General features: G+C 48.3%; 1 protein-coding gene across 1 annotated transcript in view; it reads left to right on the forward strand.

Moving 5' to 3' along the window:
- The first annotated feature begins 2,955 nt into the window (after positions 1 to 2,955).
- The window catches only part of Fbln7 (fibulin 7), a 46,708-nt gene continuing 30,599 nt past the window's right edge, over positions 2,956 to 19,064 (forward strand). The window contains exon 1 of the mRNA XM_008840356.3: positions 2,956 to 3,244. Within this exon, the coding sequence (XP_008838578.1) occupies positions 3,173 to 3,244 (72 nt within the window). The 5' untranslated portion in view covers positions 2,956 to 3,172. The remainder of the gene's footprint in view (positions 3,245 to 19,064) is intronic.

Below are 19,064 nucleotides of genomic sequence, written 5' to 3' on the forward strand. Positions count from 1 at the left end.
GGCTACCCGAGTTTGGCTGCTGCCCCTTCCTCTCCACCTGGACCCAGATAAGCAGTGTTCTGACTGGATCTCTCTTCAAGATATTCAAAACACGACGACACGAACCTTGCTCTGCTGCTATGAACAGGGAGCTCCAGGGAACAGTTCAGTGGGACTTGCTGGCTAGTCAGTGCCTGGGTGGTGAGCTTGCCCCATGCCCCATGCCCCATGCTTTCCAGGGAACTGGCTATGGTCATATTTTCACACCCTCAGGGTGGTAGCATTAGGAGGTGTGGCCTTGGGGAGGAGACTCTGAATGGGATTACTATGGTGTTCTTACAAAAGAGGCCCCTAGAGCTTGCCTGCCTATTCCCCCAATGAGGATGAAGCAAGAAGTAAACAGCTGTCGCCAGACACCAAGTCTGGCAGTACCTTGATCTTGAATGTCTAACCTCCAGAAATAGGAGGAATACATTTCTATTATTTATAAGCTGACTAGTCTATGGCATTTTGTTGTAGCAGTCCCAATGGGCCAACGGAGAACCCTAACTTGCCTTTCCTGCTTCCACTGGAAAGCAACTACGGATCTGAGGCTGTGGCCTTCTGAACTTCATCCTTTATGATTGGAGTGAGCTCCAAGTGAGTAGTGGACCAGAATAAACCAGATCCAGGCCTTCATAAGACCTGGTGTTTTCCCTTACATCTGCAGCAATGCCTTCAGGAAACTTCCATCCAGTGAGAATTAAATAATACTTTCCAGGGAGTAGAGGTTTGAGGTCTCTGGTTCACCCATGTGCAGGGACTTCAACTGTGCATGCCTATCTATCCTGGGGCTGTTGTCTAACTAGACCTTAGCAAGGTTGTGTAACAAGCCCTCACCTCAAACTATGCTTCTTTTCCTCTGTGGGAAGCAGACTGTAAATTAGGAGGAAGGCTGTAGATTCTTAGTCACTGGGCATGTGTGTGCTTAAACCCCTCATAGCACTAATTTTTAAAACCACCAATCATCCAATGGGTGACTTAGTCTATAATTTTACCATTTATTAAAGATGAAAGCAAATATGGATTCCAAAGAGATGGGTGTACTTGTTTATTTTTACACAAAGAATTAAATCTTGGCTGAATATTTGAGACTGAAGGATAAGGAACATCTTCAACATTTTCCCAAGCTGAGCATGGTGGCATAGGCCTTTAATCCCAGCACTTGGGAGGCAGGGGCAGGTGCATCTCTGTGAATTCGAGGCCAGCCTGGTCTACATAGTGAGTTCCAGGCCAGCTGGGCCTATAGGGAGACCATATCTCAAAAAGACCAAAAAAATTTTTTTCCCAACATGATTGATATTTTGATTTTTATAATTGTCCACACTGAGCACACCCCTTCACAGAAACATATAGTACCAACTGGTAGAAATACATTCAAGACCAATTCAGAAGTGGTTGGAAATTCTGTCCTAATGCAAAATTCATTGAATTTTTTTTTTTATGAAACGTTAGTCAGCAACTTTAACTATTTTTGATTTTCAAATTTTTATTTGTATTTGTGGTATATGCATGTGCACGTTTGTATATACATGTCCAGGTGCATGTGTGTGTGTGCATGTGCGGGTGAAAAGGCTAGGGGCCCATGTCTGTTATCTTTCTCCATTTCCTTCACCTTATTTTCTGCGTTTCTCACTGAACTGTAGCTTCCTGATTGGCTTGGCTGGCTGGCCAGCAAATTCCTGGGATCCTCCTGCCCTGCCCCCACGCACAGCGAAGGGGTTACAGACTCCTGCTTTTCCATGGTTGCTGGAGATCCAAACTCAGGTCCTCATGCTTGGGCAGCAGGCTTGAGCCATCTTCTCAGACCCTTAAACGATTTTTTAAAATATTTTATTTATTGAGCCAGGTGTGGTGGCCCACGCCTTTAATCCCAGCACTCGGGAGGCAGAGGGAGGAGGATCTCTGTGAGTTCAAGGCCAGCCTGGTCTACATAGTGAGTTCCAGGACAGCTGGGGCTACAGAGAGACCCTGTCTCAAAAAGACCAAAAAAGCTTTTTTAAAATTTATTATTTATTTTTATTTTATGTGTATGCGTGTAGTGCCTGCATGTAGGTAAGTGCACCCGTGTCGTGCAATGCCCACGAAAGACAGAAGAGGCCTTCGAATCCCCTGGAGCTGGAGTTTCGGACACTTGTTAGCTGCCATGTGGGTGCTGGGAATCGAACCTGGGTCCTCTGCAAGAACAGCCAGTGCTTTTAACCGCTGAACCATCTCTCCAGCCCCCCCTTAAATGATTTTTAAAATCAAACACTCTGCCTCAATAAACCATACTAAATTTATACGTGCTGAGGACTAATGGGAAATATTAAAAGTCTTTGTTTCCTATAATTAAATCATTATGTGTCTGTAAGTGCAGAAAACTGAGTGTGCACAGTAAGAATGCTTCAATTCATGACCTAGCCTGAAATTCAAGCCGCGGTGTCCCTGGTGTTTCCATCAGAGACACCTGCGCTGTGCTCAGGAAACCCTGACAGCATCTGAGACGGTACCAGAAGTACCTCAGGTATAATACACTTGGTTTTGAATTAATTTTTGGTTGTGTGCTTTTACCACCGCCAGATTCAGTTACTCAACCTCCATCCATAACTTGATGCACAGTCTTCCAACCTTGTCCACACTAGCCCTGTCCTCTGCCTGTCCTGGAGGAAGGTTGCCCGTGTGTGGGCTTTGAGATAGGGCAGACCTAGGTTAGGCTCACCAATCCGCTACTTGTTGCTCCTGCTGGAAAAAGGGGACCGAGACCAGTTGAGCATTCCAGGTTGGGCATCTGCTGCCCTTCCCCGCGAGGTTGCCGAGGATGCCCGCGCAGCGGTCGGCGTCGCGCCCGGCGTCCTCCGGGAGCCGCGGCTTGGGCGTGCTCCCAGGCGCATTCCTAGCCCGGCAGCCCCTCCTCCCTCGGCCTCGGCCAAGGGGCTGGCGCCTCCTCCCCGCCTCTCCCCGACTGCATCTTGCGGGCGGCTGTGGACGCTGGTGGCTGGCGGAGCTCCCGGAACCCGCGCGCCGCGCACCTGGACCGGAGACAGCTCTGGGGCTGCGCGCGGGGCGAGGCGACTCTCATCCCAGCCCGGCGCTGCGCATCGCACGGACCAGAGGGGCAGGCGAGGCGCACAGTGACCTCCAAGTTTCGGGCAGCGAGGCTGCGATCCTCAAGATGGGGCCCTGCGCTCCGCGCGCGCTCCTCCTCCTGCTGCTCCTCGCCGGCCCCTGCGCGCGGGCTTTCCAGGTCAGTGTTCCCGCAGCCGCTCTCTCTTGTCCGGCTTGCATTGTCGAGTCCAGGGCTTGCCACGTTCCACTCGGATGCTGGGGTTGAGAGAGAAATCTTGGACTAGGTTTCCGTTTTCCGAGAAGAGAGTGGGGTCCCTTTCTGTCACCGCAGATGCCAGGCGCCTGGGCGGACCAGGCTGCTGCCGCAGTTTCAGCTAGGAAGAACAGCTCGGCGTGGGAATCTCCGGGAGGTCAAAGTGGTCCCGGGATTTCTGAGACATTGGACTTTTGTGGGGCTCTATGGAAACACCTGGCCACCAAATTAGGCTAGAGAATGCTAGAGAATGTCTCTGTCCTCCAAACCTTCAGCGCTTACTTTTCTAACTGAAACATCCTTCCCACCCCGCACATTAACCATCCACAGACCTTTTTAGGAGTTTGTCCCATTTCCAGGAAGAGGTGACCCAGGGGATTCTAAGTAGGTCGCATCCCACATCCTGAGCTTCCAAGGCCTGGACTACACTGCCTTGTACACATATACAGGCAGTAGACTGTTTACACTCTCTCTCTCTCTCTCTCTCTCTCTCTCTCTCTCTCTCTCTCTCTCTCCCTTGTTCCCTCCCTCCCTCTTTGTCACTTATATGTGTCTGAGTCCCACTGGATTTATTTGTTTAATCAGATTCATTTCTTACCTTAGCCATTAGGAACTGATTTTTAAAATTAAGACTGTAGGGGGGGAAAAAACGCATTTAATGAACTTGAAATTGCCAAGTTCAGAATCACCATGCATCAGACTAGCTCTGGCAGCCAGAGTCTCCTTACCTCTGTGAGGAAACTGGCAGAGTGGAAATCAGCCAGCCACTACAACCATGCCAACAGCTGCAAAAACAGCAGCCGGATATAGAGGGAAGCTGGGAGCTGGCTAAGAGTCTGCACCCCTCCTGAGGGTCAGCATCTCATTGCTGAGGATCAGCATCCCTCCTGAGGGTCAGCATCCCTGTTGAGGAGGTCAGCATTCTAGGATCCTGAGAGTCGGCATCCCTTTGGAGAGTCGGCATTCCTCCTGAGAGTCAGCATCCCAGGATCCTGAGGGTCAGCATCCCTCCTGAGAGTCAGCATCCCAGGATCCTGAGGGTCAGCATTCCTCCTGAGAGTCAGCATCCCAGGATCCTGAGGGTCAGCATCCCTCCGGAGAGTCAGCATCCTTGCTGGTCTTCTTCAAGGTGCTTATTTCTCAGAGCAACCATGTAAAGTGGCACCATGGTTGTTCCCATTTTACAAGTGAAAGAATGGAGACACGGAGAGGTTGTGACTTATATCAGGTCATACAGTCAGAAGTGGTATAAATTCAACCTCTGGTTGAGCTTTTGCCTGCTGATCCTTGTCTATAAATTCTTGGGCACAGGTAAGCCTGTCCTGGGTCACCTAGAAACTCCCTCGGGTGCAACAAGAGTTTCCAGGCCCAGAGAATTTGTTTTAGATCAGACCTGGTGATGTTAGTGTAAAAGGTAGCAAGTGGGCGTCACAGGAAGCCACTCAGCGGCCAAATGGCAGAGGCCCAGTCTGAGCTGCAGAGAACCCACCCACAAGAGCAGCGGGATCTCCCTAGGTTTGCAGATTACAAAACCAAACCAACCTGCACCCCAAGCCAAAGTCCAGAAGCACAGAAGATACACCCTCAAACTGGCTCCTCTGCCCTGGATGTGGGAGACCAGCCATCTTGTGATCTAAGCAGACCCTCTGGAATGAAGCAGGCGCCTGCCATGGGAGGTTATGGGGAAAACAGTGAGAGCACGGTAACTGGTGCATCTTCTGCAGAGGCAGCAGTGAGCTTGCCCCAGCTTGTTTATGTTCCTGAGAGAACAGGACCCAGTTAGCCCTGCTCTGTCTAGGCTTCCTCAGCTCTACCTCTTCACTGTGTCTTCTTTACTTGCAAAACACCTGTTGCATGTGAGATCAAAGGGAGCAATAAGATCAACCATAGATATTCATTTCAAAGTTCTGGTGAAAGCACATGGTTGGGGCTCCCAGCCCTTCCAGCCCCAGGCTGGGTAAGCCTGAGGGGTAAACCATAGGGAGGTCTCTGGCAGCCATACATGCTGGAGCATTACCTCATTCCTTCTCACCTTCAGATCTCTGCTCCCATAAGGACCTCTTTGCAAAGGCTTTCCAGACCCCTGCTCTCCACGAATGCCCTCCCTGCATCTCTTTTCCTATTATGGTCTCCTGACGTGCATTGGAATAGAACACGTCACCATTTGCCAGTGATAGGCAGCCTCTGGGCAGATCTTGGTTGCATATCACATGATCTGAGGAGCTTCTAGAAGTCCTGATGCCAGCCTCACTCCAGCAGCTCTGATTTGGTTGGTCCTCCTGCATCTCGGGCTAGGATCCCTAGTGGTTCTGACAGAGAGGATGCCTGAGACCCAGGGCAATCCCATCTTTCAGTCACTTGGTGGAGACAGTTACAACCCAGGGGGAGGGCTGGGGTCAGAGGAATTCACAGCAGATGCAGGAGGGGACTCATGAGGACCTTAAGTGACAGAGTGTGCCTGGAGTGCACCTGACACTGAGCCCCAGGACTCTCGAACCTAACAGTGAGACTGGCTGACAAGTGCTAAGAAGGAACTTGACCCACAGATCATCTCTTTGCATGGAGGAGATAGGATGGGATGGAAGGGACTTCACCAGCAAAGGCCCAAGGACCTCTAGGTGGAGGCAGTGGGCACTCCTCTGGAGGAACCCTGTCTGGGGTTCCTCTGTTTGCCTGTAATGTTCTCACCTTGTTGTCTTAGATGACATCTCAGAGTAACATTATGAGTATCTGTGTGGGTGTGTCAGTGTGTCTGTATTACTGTGAACACATGTGTCTATGTGAATTCATGATTGCCCTGTATGTGATACAAGTGTATGTGTGTGTATATGCATCAGGATATGTGAGCATGTGTGTGTAAATGTACTATGTTACTGTGTGTATATATCAATGCATGGTTATGTATGATGTGAGTATAGTGTGTTTACTGCTGTGTATCAATGTGTTAATATGTGGTTGCACTATATATGATGTGGGTATGTATGTGTGTGTGTTTGTCAAGATTTATGAGTGTTATGGTATGTATCTGTGAATGTGATGTTGAGTATATACATGTACATATGTTGGAGCATGTGACTGTGCATTATGGTGTGTGCATATGTGTGAAATCATGGTTGTGTGACAGTAGATATGTCTGTCCAGCTAGGTGCATGTGTTACAGGGTGGTGAGACCTGGCTTTCTGCCATGTCTGCAGCAGTGATGCTGTGGGTCTGGAAAGTATCACCTGGAGCAGTGATGCTGCCGGTCTGGGCCGGTATCACCTGAAGCAGTGGTCCTGAGGGTCTGGGCAGTATCATCTTTCTCTTCTGCTCTGTGACATTCTGCTGTGTTACTCTTGTCAACACATTTGTCCTGAGTCATTTTACAGGTGTTTTGTGACCAGTTGATAGACAGCAAGTGATTGTAGAGAAGGAAAGGCAAAGCACTGTGCACGAGGGTTTTCTTAACACTATGCTCAGTCTCGGGTCTTCTAACTGGAAGAGAATCAGTGCCACTGGGAAAGCAAACAGGAGGATTGTAGAGCCCCCATGTGTCACCCGATCACCCACAGGTCCCTGAGGATCAACAAGTGTAGGCTCCCAGCCTCCACTGAGCCTGCAGAGTGTTGTATGATTTCCCTCATCCTCCGCAAACCTCTGTATCATCAGAGATCTTAGCACTCCAAATGCTACCATTAGGCTTTTTTGGTACATTTTCTTAAAAATATTTTATTTATTATTTATATTTTATGTGTATACATGTATTTCTTGCATGTATATAAGTGCCCCCATGTCATGCAGTGCCAGCAGAAGATAGAAAAGGCATTTGATCCCCTGGAACTGGAGTTATGGATGGTTGTTAGCTACCATGTGGGTGCTGGGGTTCAAACCTAGGTCCTCTGCAAGATCAGCCAGTGCTCTTAACCACTGAGCATCTCCCCAGCCGTGGTACTTTTTTTTTTTTTTTTTTTTTACAATTAAGTAAAACCTAGTAATTGTAGTGTATATTTCCATGTTTTTAACTATAGAAGTGTGTTCTGTACATGGGAACCCTCATGCAGTCAGGACACAGACCCTCAGAACTACACATGGCAGCCCTGCAATATTGATCTGATCTTATCTACAGCACCATAGCACAGCACTGATGTGCCATAAACAAAACGAAGAGCACACGGCCTTTCTGTTGGTCTCTTTAACCTGGTGCAGTACAGCTGTGCCTTTGTAGCACCAAATATTGTCCCAGTGTGTAGAGTTAAACTACAGATTATCAGTTCATCCACTGAACATCCATGGTGTCATTCCTAGGTTTTAGCAACCATGAGTGAGCTTCTCTAAAAACACTTGCAGGGCCAGGGCAAAGGCTCAGCAAGTAAAAGTGCTTGGCATGTAAGCCTTATGATCTGAGTTCCATCCCTGGAACACACATAAAAAGCTGGATGACCTCCACATGTGTGGTGGCATGTGCTTCCATACACAAATAAATAAGCATACAAAAATCTGGGACTGGAGAGGTAGCTCAGCAGTTGAGAGCACTGGCTGCTGTTGTTGGGGACTGGGGGTTGGTTCCACATGATAGCTAACAAGCATCTGTAGCTCCAGTTCTAAGGGTTCTGATACCCTCTTCTGACCTCCACAGGCATTGCATACATGCAGGCAAAATACTCATCATAATATAAAAATAAATGAATTTAAAAATTTTAAAAAATATTTATTATTTTTATTTTATGTGTATGAGTGTGTTGCCTGCATGTATGTGAGTGCACCCATGTTGTGCAATGCTGCAGAGGTCAGAAGAGGGCTTCAGATTCTCCTGGAACTGGAGTTAAGGACGGTTCGTAGCCACCATGTGGGTGCTGGGAATCGAACCCGAGTCCTCTGTAAGAGCAGTCAGTGCTCTCAATCCCTGAGCCATCTCTCCAGCCCCTGAATTAAACTTTTTAAAAAATTTAAATCTGCATACAGCTTTTTATGTTAGTGTGACTTTTCATTTCTCTTGTATGAATATGTGAGAGTGAATTGCTGGATCAAATGGAAAAATGGGTGTTTGATATTGCAAGAAACTTCCAAACTCTATTTCACAGTTGATGGGTCTCACCAGCTACCTACTTCCTTGTCAGTACTTAACATAATTGAATCCCTCCTCCCCTCCCTCCCCACAAATCATTCCCATAGGTGTATAGGGGGATCTCCTTATGGTTTAGACTTCTGTTTTCCTGATGACTAATGATGTGGGGTGTTTTTCCTGTGCTGGTTGTCCTATGCTTGACTGGGCGAAGTGCCCATTCAAGCCATCCTCTTTTTTGTTTTGATTGTTCCTTTGAGATGGGAGTCCCTGTGTTGCCCAGGCTGATCTCCAGCTTGTAGACTCAAGTGATCCTCTAGCTCCAGTCTCCCCAGTAGCTGGGACTGCAATCGTGTTTCCATGCCTGGGTTGACCATTTTTGAAATGGATTCAGTTTGGAATGTTCTTTTACAGATTCTAAGTACAAGTGAATTAAAAATGCTTTCTCAGTTGTAGCTTCTTTTAAAAATGTCTTTTCTTTTACATTTTTGAGTCATTTAAAGAATTTTAAATGGGGCTGGGGAGATAGCTCAACCGGTAAAGTACTTGCTCTGCAAGTGTGAGGACTGGAGTTTGAATCCTTAGGATCCACATATATGCTGGGTGGACATGGTGGGCTACCTGTGACCCCAGCTTGTGAGAGGCAGAGACAGGAGACTCCCTGGAGCAAGCTGACTAGCCAGACTGGCCAAAACAGCAGTTCCCAGATTCAGAGAGAGACCTGCCTCGATATATAGGGTGGAGAGTGATTAAAGAAAACACCAGTGTCAACCCCAGACTTCCACATGCATGTGCACATGCACACACATATGCCCACACAGGTGCAAGCACACATGCACACCACAAGAATGCATAATATTCAAATGGTGCTTTTCTAGTACATAGAAATGCAATGAATTTTGTGTAAACTTTGTATCTTGGGAGTGTGTGGAACTCACTTATTGCAAATATTCTTTTTTGTAGTCTTTCATTCCCTTCACTCTCCTCTGTATGACATTTATTTATAGAACGTCCAGTGCTAGTTCACAGGAGAAGGGACGCCAGAAAGTATCCCACCGTCCAGCATGGAGTAGGCACTGGCTGGAGGTTCTTGTGTCATCTTTTGTGTGTCTGAAGAGCTGCTTCATCTCACCTATTGTGTCAGAGTACTTACCAGGAACAGATGCTGAATTTTGTCACATACTTTTCTGCTTCATTTGACCCAGTCCTGTAGTTTTTCTTTAGTGTCTTGAAGGCACTGGGTAGAATTGGTGTCAGTTCTTGAAAATTGTGGTAGTATTTGCAGATGAAGCCCTGGAGGCTGGGGAAGGAGGGATTGGATTATGTTAAGTACTGACAAGGTTTCATCATCAAGAAGACCTTATCTACAAATTCAATTTCCTAATACACACAACCATTCAGGTTCAGTGTTGTTCTCCCTTTCCACACTTTAGTTTGTTTCTTTCAAGAAATTGAGTAATTGGCATGGTGGCACAGGCCTGTAATCTCAACTGGGAGGCTGAGGCAGGAGGATGTGCGGTTTGAGGCCAGCCTGGGTTCCACAGCAAGACCCTCAATCAAATTAACCCATAACACCTCTCTTTTGAGGCAGCTACTTGGAATACCCTGGAGGCCACTCCACAGGTCTAAACCACCCGCCATATCACCATAGCTGGGCACTTTGTCCCGTGGGTCACCACAGGTCCCAGTGGTCTCCTGTGATCAACTTCCTGTCTTGTGTAACTTTGGGAGTTTCCTGGCATGTTTCCTTCAGCCAAGTCTGTCCGTCATGAAGAGGGTCATGATTGCTTCCTAGCACTCTTTCCCTGTTAGCCCTTCAGCCAAGACTGCTCTCCAGAGCCCTGGGCTTTCCAGCCTCTACTTTGGTCTCGTTGAGCTTATTGCCCTGTTTGCTGACCCAGAGACTTGGGCATGGAGCCTCCCTGCTCTCCTGAGCATTTTTGAGGTCTAGCCTCCTCCTTCTTGACTTACTCCCCTGCTTTTTTGAACCCATTCTTAGGAAAATGATTTTTATCCCAGAGTGGTTTAGCTAGTCAGACTCCATGGCTCCTTGGGCTTCGTCCTTCTCTATAGTGAAAACTTTTTTTAAAAAAATTATTAAATTTTGTGATTTTCATACCATATAATTTGATGATATTTAGATCCCCTCCTTTACTACTCCCTGAGCAATTTAATGTATTCTGTTATATAATACGACCTATAGAGTCTGATTTGTGTTCCCAAATTTCCTTCAGTATGGGTCCGTCCACTGGGGCCTGGCTAACCTACCAAGAGTCCCAACCTCCCCTCTCAGAAGCCTGATCAGTTAGCAAAAGTTTCTTAGTTTAGGTTGGGATTTCTTACCCACTTCCCCATGTTTATGGTGGGATTTTTGTCTGGTTTGAACTTCTGCATGCTGTCACCATTGCTGTGAGTTCATATGTGTAACTGACCAGCTGTCTGGAAAACTCTGTTTCCTTGTGATCATCCACAACCTCTGACTCTTACAATCTTTCCCTGCCCGCTCTTCTGCAATGATCCCTGAGCCTTGGGAGGCAGATGTTTGAAACAGGTGTCCTATTCAGGGATAAGCACTATACAGCCTCTTGTTCTCTGCACATTGGCCAGTTAGAGTGAAACTTTAAAGCTGTCAACCATGGCATCATTGCTCCCAGGTGGACAGTGGGGTTTTGGTGTGGCCAAGCAGGTGGCCGCTGAATCCTTTAGTCAGGAGCAAGGCCAAAGGAGAAGAGGGAAGAGGAAAGCTGGCTACATGTGCTCTCTCCCCAGACTCAAGGCCTGCTGACTTCCCAGAGAAAACCAATTCTTAATGGGACCGACCTCAAGACCCTGTCCTTGGCTCAGCGGGCTGCCCTGTCACTCAAGGCAGGTCTTGCTTATTCTCTGGGGTCAGCAGGTGAGTCAGCTGGTGGGGTAGTCTAGGGATCTCATCTGAGGGAGGTTCTAGGAGGCCACCTGGGGCTTCTCTAACAAGGGTGGGAGAGGTGGAGGGTTGAGACTGGGCAGAGGAACACAGGCTTCTAGGGACCCAGCCACGAAACTCAACTAAACTGGTGCATCGCTTCCACTACCTGCTGTTGGCCAAGGCCAGTCCCAAAGCCAGCCCAGATGTGTGTCAGGACAAGTGAGTGTAGTGTGTGAAATGACTTCCCTCTTGATGAGAAGCCACCAGGTCTCTGAAGATGGCATGGGTGGACTGTGGTCATTTTCATAGACGCTCCCTCATCCTGACTCAGTGCTCTTCCCTCCAGAGCACCTGTGTCCGTAGGGGGCAGGGTTTGAGGCCAGGGCTGGCAGCCTCCTTGACACATTCTGAAATGACACTCATGCCCCTTCAAGGGCAGCCTGACTGCAGGGAAGAAGAGGCCTCCTTGTTCCCAGGGCTGGAAATGGGAGTGAGCATTGAACTTCGTCCTGGCCAGCTGGGGAAGAGATGTGGATGGCCATTACAGTGGCTGCTGGAGTGGCCTGGACCCTGTACCTCAGGAACTGAGGTCCCCTGTGCTAGCATGCTGGACACCAGATTTGGTTCTGAGCAAGACCAAGCCAGACATCTGTGACACCACTTCCTCCACTGTCTGGGCACTGTTCCTGCCCTTACATACCCACTCAGATTCACCTTTCTGCCAGTTGTCCCATAGGGAGTGTCATTGCTCAGGCAGAGACCTGACTGTGCTGGCCATGACCCTTTTTTATGAGATGTGTTATTTGTAGCCCAGGCTGGCTTGGACCTGTGATCCTCCTGCCTCAGCCCCCTGCTTGCTGGGATTGCAGGGGTGTTCCAGTACATCAAGCCTCTCATTCTCTTGATCCTTAAGAGTGATGGCGAGGTTGAATTTCCACCAACCTTCCCTGGCCTTGTGCAGACTTGGGGCTCTGGGGATAAAGGATTGATCCCTGAAATGGTTTTGAATTTTCACATCCCTTCACATTCACATTCCCTTCCAGAATTTTCTATGCTTCTCAGTAACCCCCTGGGGACATGCCACTTTTGTTTTGTTTTTTGAGACAGAATCTTATTATGCAACCCTGGCTGGATTGGAACTCACTATGTAGATCAGGCTAGCCTCAAACTAGAAGCCATCCTCCTGCTTCTGCCTCCCGGGAACTGGGATTATAGGTATTCACTACCATACTTGGCTATGACACATGTATTTATTAAGGAAAAATAGCACCCATAATTTGATAGCACTCAAAGCCACCATTTTTTTTTTTGTCTTTTTGAAGCAGGGTCTCCCTGTAGCCCCAGCTGTCCTGGAACTCACTATGTAGACCGGGCCGGCCTTGAACTCACAGAGATCCACCTGCCTCTGCTTCCTAAGTGCTGGGACTACAGGCGTGCACTACAATGCCCAGCTTAAAGCCACCATTTTTATCTACGTAACCTAAGAAAATGTCTCCAGAAACTCCAAAGGGAGCAGTTGGGTAGGACATGAGACCCCTGGAGCCTGCCTTTGGGCTAGGCTGCCAAGGGCTAAGGCCAGCATGACAGGAGTTTAACAAAGGCCAGAAGGTGGGGGAATGGTGGGATGACTGGAAGGGGTCCAAGAGGGCCCAGACCATGCTTGGCCCCACCCTTGCCATCTGGTTGAACATTGATCTAGATATTCCTCTCTGTGGAGGTTAAGTGGCTTCTAAACCTACACAGAGGGAGGAAGAGCACCACCAGCCCCTCCTTCTCCTCTTCTAGGCTGCAGAGGGATGGAAGTCAACTGGGTACACCATCCAGAGGGCCTCATATGTCTCCCAGGAGCTGAGAGCATGGAGTGACTCCATGACTCCCAGACTGAGTTGAAGGAGGGGAAAAGGTATCTGTAGAATTAGAGGGACAAAAGGAAGGAAGGAAGGTTGCAAAGAAGCACTACATCAGCCATTTATACTATAGTGTACAAACATACTGACATGCTGGTGTCACCTGACCATGCTAATATCACCCAAGACTCTTTTCTCTCACTTTACGCAAAGAATGCAAGTCACTAACCACAGCCTGAGACCCTAACCTGCCAAACAGGACAGGTACTGCTGTGCAGCAGGGCCCAGGTGGTAAGACTCCCATGGTTGGTATATGACCTGCTCAGCTTCTTCTTAGTTGGGTAAGCTGGGGCAAGTTCCTACCCTTTGTGACTCAGTTTCTTTCTCTGAATAGTGGTGGCAATAGATGCCCCCATCTCATGGGGTATATTAAGGGGAAAAATACATTGAAGAGCAGGTCGGTGAGTAGTGCTTAGCACATGTCAGGGAGAGAAAGATGGGGCTAGCCCAGCTCCTGCTGTAGCATAGCTTACTGAGCAGTGAGAGAAACAAGCCACAGTTATACTTCCATGATGTTTTAATGCCAGGCGTGGTGGCACATGGCTTTAAATCCGAGCCCTCTAGAGGCAGAGGCAGGCAGATCTCTGTGAGATCCAGCCTGCTCTATCTAGTGAGTTCCAGGTGGGCACTAGGGAGACACTATTAAAAGATAAAATAAAATAAAGCCCCAGACTTCCATGACGTTTTAGAAAACAAAAAAGGAAGATTGGATGTAAATATAAAATCACAGATAGTCAACTAATTAAGAATGCAAGCTGTGAGTGTGGCTTGGAGGTCAAGCACTTGCATTCCATGTGTCTGCTCCAACCTGGCACCACCACACAGCACATAAAGAACCTCAGAATGTCCTGAGGCTCAAAGCCCCAAAAGGAGACTCCAGCCGGAGGCCTGTGGTGATGAACTTTGTGTCAACTCAGTTAAGCCAGCCTGTCCCTATATGCTGCTAGGAAAGTATTATTTAGATGTGATTAACATTTCTGTCCATGGCCTTAGTAAAGAAGTTAATCTCCATAATGTGGATGGGCCCCAAACAAAAGACTGAGCTCCCTACCCACCAAAGTCAGGAATTCTACTTCCAGATTGCCTCTGAATTTGAGGTGTAACAGAGTCTTTCCTGAGTCTCCAGCCTGCCCCACCAATCACATGACTTTCTCTCTCTCTCTCTCTCTCTCTCTCTCTCTCTCTCTCTCTCTCTCTCTCTCTTTTTTGTGTGTGTGTGTCTCTCTCTCTCTCCTTTGAGTGCATGTGTAGGAATGTGATTATATTTATATCTATATATAATATACATCAAATGTGTATATATGTTATCTTATATATTAAACAAATATATCTTGTATACTAAACACATTAGATATTAAATGCGTGGCTTATATAGAGTTTCTATTGCTTGCAAGGAATTCTCCAACTTACCAACATTGCCTACTTTCTCTGCTCTTGCGAGTGGGTGTTGAGTGGAGGAGTTACACCCCTGGACTTGGTCTAAAACAAAGGCTCTGGAGAAAGAACATTCATGAATCTTGCCATGACTCAATCGTGAGGGCTTCGAGCCTTGGCTAGCAGGCACACATTGGAAAGTGCTCTCTGGTCTCTCAGAGACCTAAAGACATCAAAACATCTGTGTTCCCATTAAGAACATGCTGATAGGACACATAGCTGTGGCTTAGGAGGAAGCAGCGTGAGATGAAGTCCCCTCCAAGCTTGAGGGGTCATCTGTGGCCACCTGAGGGCTTGAGGCTCTACTGTCACAGAAGAAGCTCTTGGGATTGTCACCAGGCCAAGGCATGTCAGCACTGTGAAGGAGACCCCTCAGTCAGGTACATGAGAACCAGAGCCTCCAGGACCCCACACATGTACACATCCCTGAGGATTCACCATTGCCCACGGTACATTGAGAGCAGGCTCTAGTCTTGAACTTCATTTATAAGTTGAGCCCAACAGCAAAGAGGCCTGAATGGGATGGTAAGGGCTAGACCTACTGGGTCCTGGAATGGGGATAGGTGAGCTAAGGATCGCTCACTGTCCTTATCTGTTTTCCCCCTCAGCCAGCAGGGCCTTTGAGCAAATACTGTGAATACTGTGAGAGAGGACTGGAAGACGATGAGGGGATTTTCCTGAGGAGGGCAGGGGAGACAGAATATTCTATGTGTGTGTGTGTGTGTGTGTTATATGCACATGTGTGATGTATACACTTAAATTTTTTTATTTGTTTTTATTTTATGTAAGTGTTCTGCCTGCATGTATGTAGGTGTACCTTGTGTATGCAATGCCCACAGAGGTCAGAAGAGGGTGTCAAATCCCCTGGAACTAGATTTATGGACTGTTGTTAGCTGTGATGTGGATGCTGGGAATTGAACCTGGGTCTTCAGCAAGAGCAACCAGTGCTCTTAAACGTGGAGTCATCTCTCCAACCCTGGATGTGCACACTCTTGCTCATGGAGGCCAGAGGAGGACATCAGGTGTCTTCCTCCATCATGCCACACCTTATTTCTTTGAGGCAGATTCTTTCATTGAACCTGGAATTAGGTTGAGGGCCAGCAAGCTGCAGCAATCCTCCTGTCTCAGCCTCCTATAGCACGGCGCTTGTTGATGCACACACCCAGAAGTAGCTTTTTACGTGGATACTGGGATTCAAACTCAGGTCCTCATGCTTGCATAGCAAGTGCTCTTACCCACTGAACCATCTCTTGCCCAGATGGAGTATCCACGTCACTCTCTAGAACCTTAAGACCCCCTTCCAGCTCTCAGCACTAGCTTGCATGTTCCAGAACCTTCTAGGCCTGGCAAGCGTTGATGTGACACTTGCTCTTTGCTGATGGGTTTCTATCCCTGTAGACTGCCCCTGGGGTCAAGTTAGATGAAGTGCCCGCCTCATTCAAGAGTGTCGTAACAGAAATGGTAAACTTTGATCGTTTTGCCGTCAGAAATGGAACAGTTTCATTGACCGTCTTTTTCTTGTTTCTGCTTTAAATGTTATCAGTTCAAAAACATGGAGGTGATGCTTTACTGCTTTCTGTCTGTGTGTAAGCTGGATGTGGAGCCAGAGCTCTTGACTTTGTTTTGGTTTTCAGTTTTGTTTCTGTGGTGACTGAACCACGGTCTCCAGCACAACAGTCAAGAGCTCTCACATTGACCTGTCTGTCCCTCTGGCCCCTAGAATCAGGGACAGAAGTGTATACCATTCGAAGGGAATCTCTTTAAGAAAAAGATTAACAATAATGATGCTTGAGAACTGCAGGAGAGACCTGTGAGAGCGAGGGCCCCCACAGAGCAGCCCTGATAGGGGCTGACCTCTCCCTAGCCACAGATGTGCTGAATACCCCATCAGAACAGGACGTCTGCTGCAGAGGCTGAGTGGAGCCTAGGGTCGCCTTGTACAGATCGGGTCTGGGTCTTGCAATGAGAGGGCCAACCCAAAGCCAGCCCTTCACGGAAATGTAGGCCTGCTTCTTGCCCTCAGCATCTCTTCAGGTGACCTCAGCAAGGGCCCATTTAAGAAGACAGAATCACTCTGTTCCTATGCCTCAGCTCCTCCCAGCTCTGAGCAAGAGATGGTGGTAGGTGCAAAAACAAAGTGGGAAAACACACATGGGGACAAGGAGTCCCCCAGATCAAAAAGAGCTCACTGAGGAACCGAAGTGGAGACCCAGGATCAAACTGGAAAGCATCTGTGCTCAGCAGGAGAAAGAGCTATCACAGAGCCTGCATATGATGATCTAGCCTGTACTGAGCATGTGCAGGTGGACCACGAACCCAAAAGCTAACACAGAGTGGGAAGTTAACATTGGTGTCTCTGCATTTTTTTTTCAGTGTTTTGAATTATTTTTATGGGTGGATGCTTTCCTTGGTCAAGTGAGATGATAAATATATATCAGTTTGAAAGAAGGGAACACTTGGGTTCTTGATGTTCATCCATGACCCCCTTGTCCCTATGACACAGGCCTCTTTGGCACTTGCCCTGGCCCACCATGATGCCATTCTCAGATGGACTGGGTTCTGTGTGTCAGAGTCTGAGCCTGGCTCTCACCACTTCCATGTCTATCACTTTGGACACCAGGACTGCCTTGCTGCAATAGCAGCAACAGAGACCCTTGGCTTCCCTGGCATCTGGCTCTCTCTCAACAGGCTGCCTTGCCAAGAGCCCCTGAGTTCTTCCTGTACCTCCTCAGGCACAGGGATGGGCCCAGTGCCTTCTCATGTCCCTCAGCAAGTTGCCACAGTCCTCCCAGTCCCTCCTCATCTGTGTCACAGCCTTAGGTGGCTGGTCATGAAGGCTATTAAGTTACAACTGGCAAGGATGAACATGTCTCACCCCTAATGACTACCTGAAGGATAAAGCAGCTGTTCTTGGAGTAGGAAGTGTCCCTCAAAAAGAGGGCAGCTGTGCTGAGAGCCAGCAGCACTGAGGTGGAAAACCTGGTTGCCCAGTGGTCAACTGCATACAGACCTTCCCCTTACACAGACTTCCTCTCTTGCCTTTCTTCTGGGAGCCCCAACAACTCACCCCAGTTCGAGGCAGTGTGTTTGCCTTTCCCAGCCAAGCCCTTGACATAGAGGGCTCCTCACTTCAATAAGAGTCCTTCCATGTCCCTGGGTTGTGCAAGCCCTCTTCTGGCTGTCCTGACCTGGCAGCTGCTCACTGGCTCAGTGTGAGGGAGGATGGTTCCTTTACACACACACCCTATTTCCTGTCCCCACTGCCCAGTCTCCAACATGCACAGGGGTAGACAGCTACTCCAGAGAATGTTGCTTCTGTCATATTAATCCCTAATACAAATTCCTCAAGGAGACCATGTACCACACAGGTGTGTGAGAACAGATGGCATATTCTCCAGGAAGGTTGGCCATCATAGATACTCAGACTCTACCACTCCCAGGCCACATGATTTGGGTCAAGTCACTTGATTTTTCAGCCTCTGTGTCTTCATCTGTGACATGGGGACTAACATAGTTCCAATAATAATTCCAAGTAGAGACTGCCTTCCCCACAAGGTGGCTGCCTGCCAGCCAACCGCTGAAGTGCTCTCCAAAGATGCGAGGTCGGGCTTTGCAAACTGAAGCACTTCCCAAATGGAACCGACACAAGCCATGAAGGCAAACATTTTTTCATTGTACACAGGAAGAATATGGATGTGGGAATTCAGGTCTGGGCGAGTTGGCCGGACAGTGCTGGCCAGGTACTGACTGTTGGAAATCATCACCCAGGTAGCCAGAACCTATATGGGAAGGATGGCCAACAGCAGGGGAGGAGGTAGGAAAACAAACTTCTTTTCCTAGCAGTGGCCTTTTGGGCTAAGCCTCATCAGGCCCTGGTCATGATGGAGGCCAAAGAGCCCCTGTGGATTAATGAGTTCCAGGGGCAACTGAGAACTCAACTTGGTTAAAAGTGAATCCAGCCCATGAGTCATCTGTTTGGTGAAAGCTCCAAGGTGCAGCGGCCTGGAAGCCTCCCCAGGAAAGTGGCTGAGGTTCCACTTCCACCATGGCCACAGAGGCGCTCCACTGGTGAGGCTGGATGCTGCTCAGATGGCAGAGGCCATATGCTTAGCTGCCAAGTTGCCTCTGCTGCCTTTTAGACGTTTTTTAAACTATAAAACTTAAACATGGGGCTGGGGAAATGGCTAAATGGGTAAAGATCTTGTAGCACAAGCATGAGGACTTGAGTTCCAATCCCCAGCAGCCACATAAACAGCTGGTGTGGCAGTGCATGCCTGTGACCTCAGTGCTGGGGGGAGGCAGAGACAGGCAAATCCCTGGCCAGCTAAAGTACTGGGCTAGGTGAGCTCCAGGGTCAGTGAGAGACTCTGTCTCAAAAAATAAGGTAGAAAGCAATTAAGGAAGACATCAGACATTAATGTCTGGTCTCCATACGCATGTGCACCTACACACACATAC

Source organism: Nannospalax galili, unplaced genomic scaffold, assembly GCF_000622305.1.
Source record: "Nannospalax galili isolate Female #2095 unplaced genomic scaffold, S.galili_v1.0 scaffold1941, whole genome shotgun sequence".
NCBI classification, from domain to species: Eukaryota; Metazoa; Chordata; class Mammalia; order Rodentia; family Spalacidae; genus Nannospalax; species Nannospalax galili.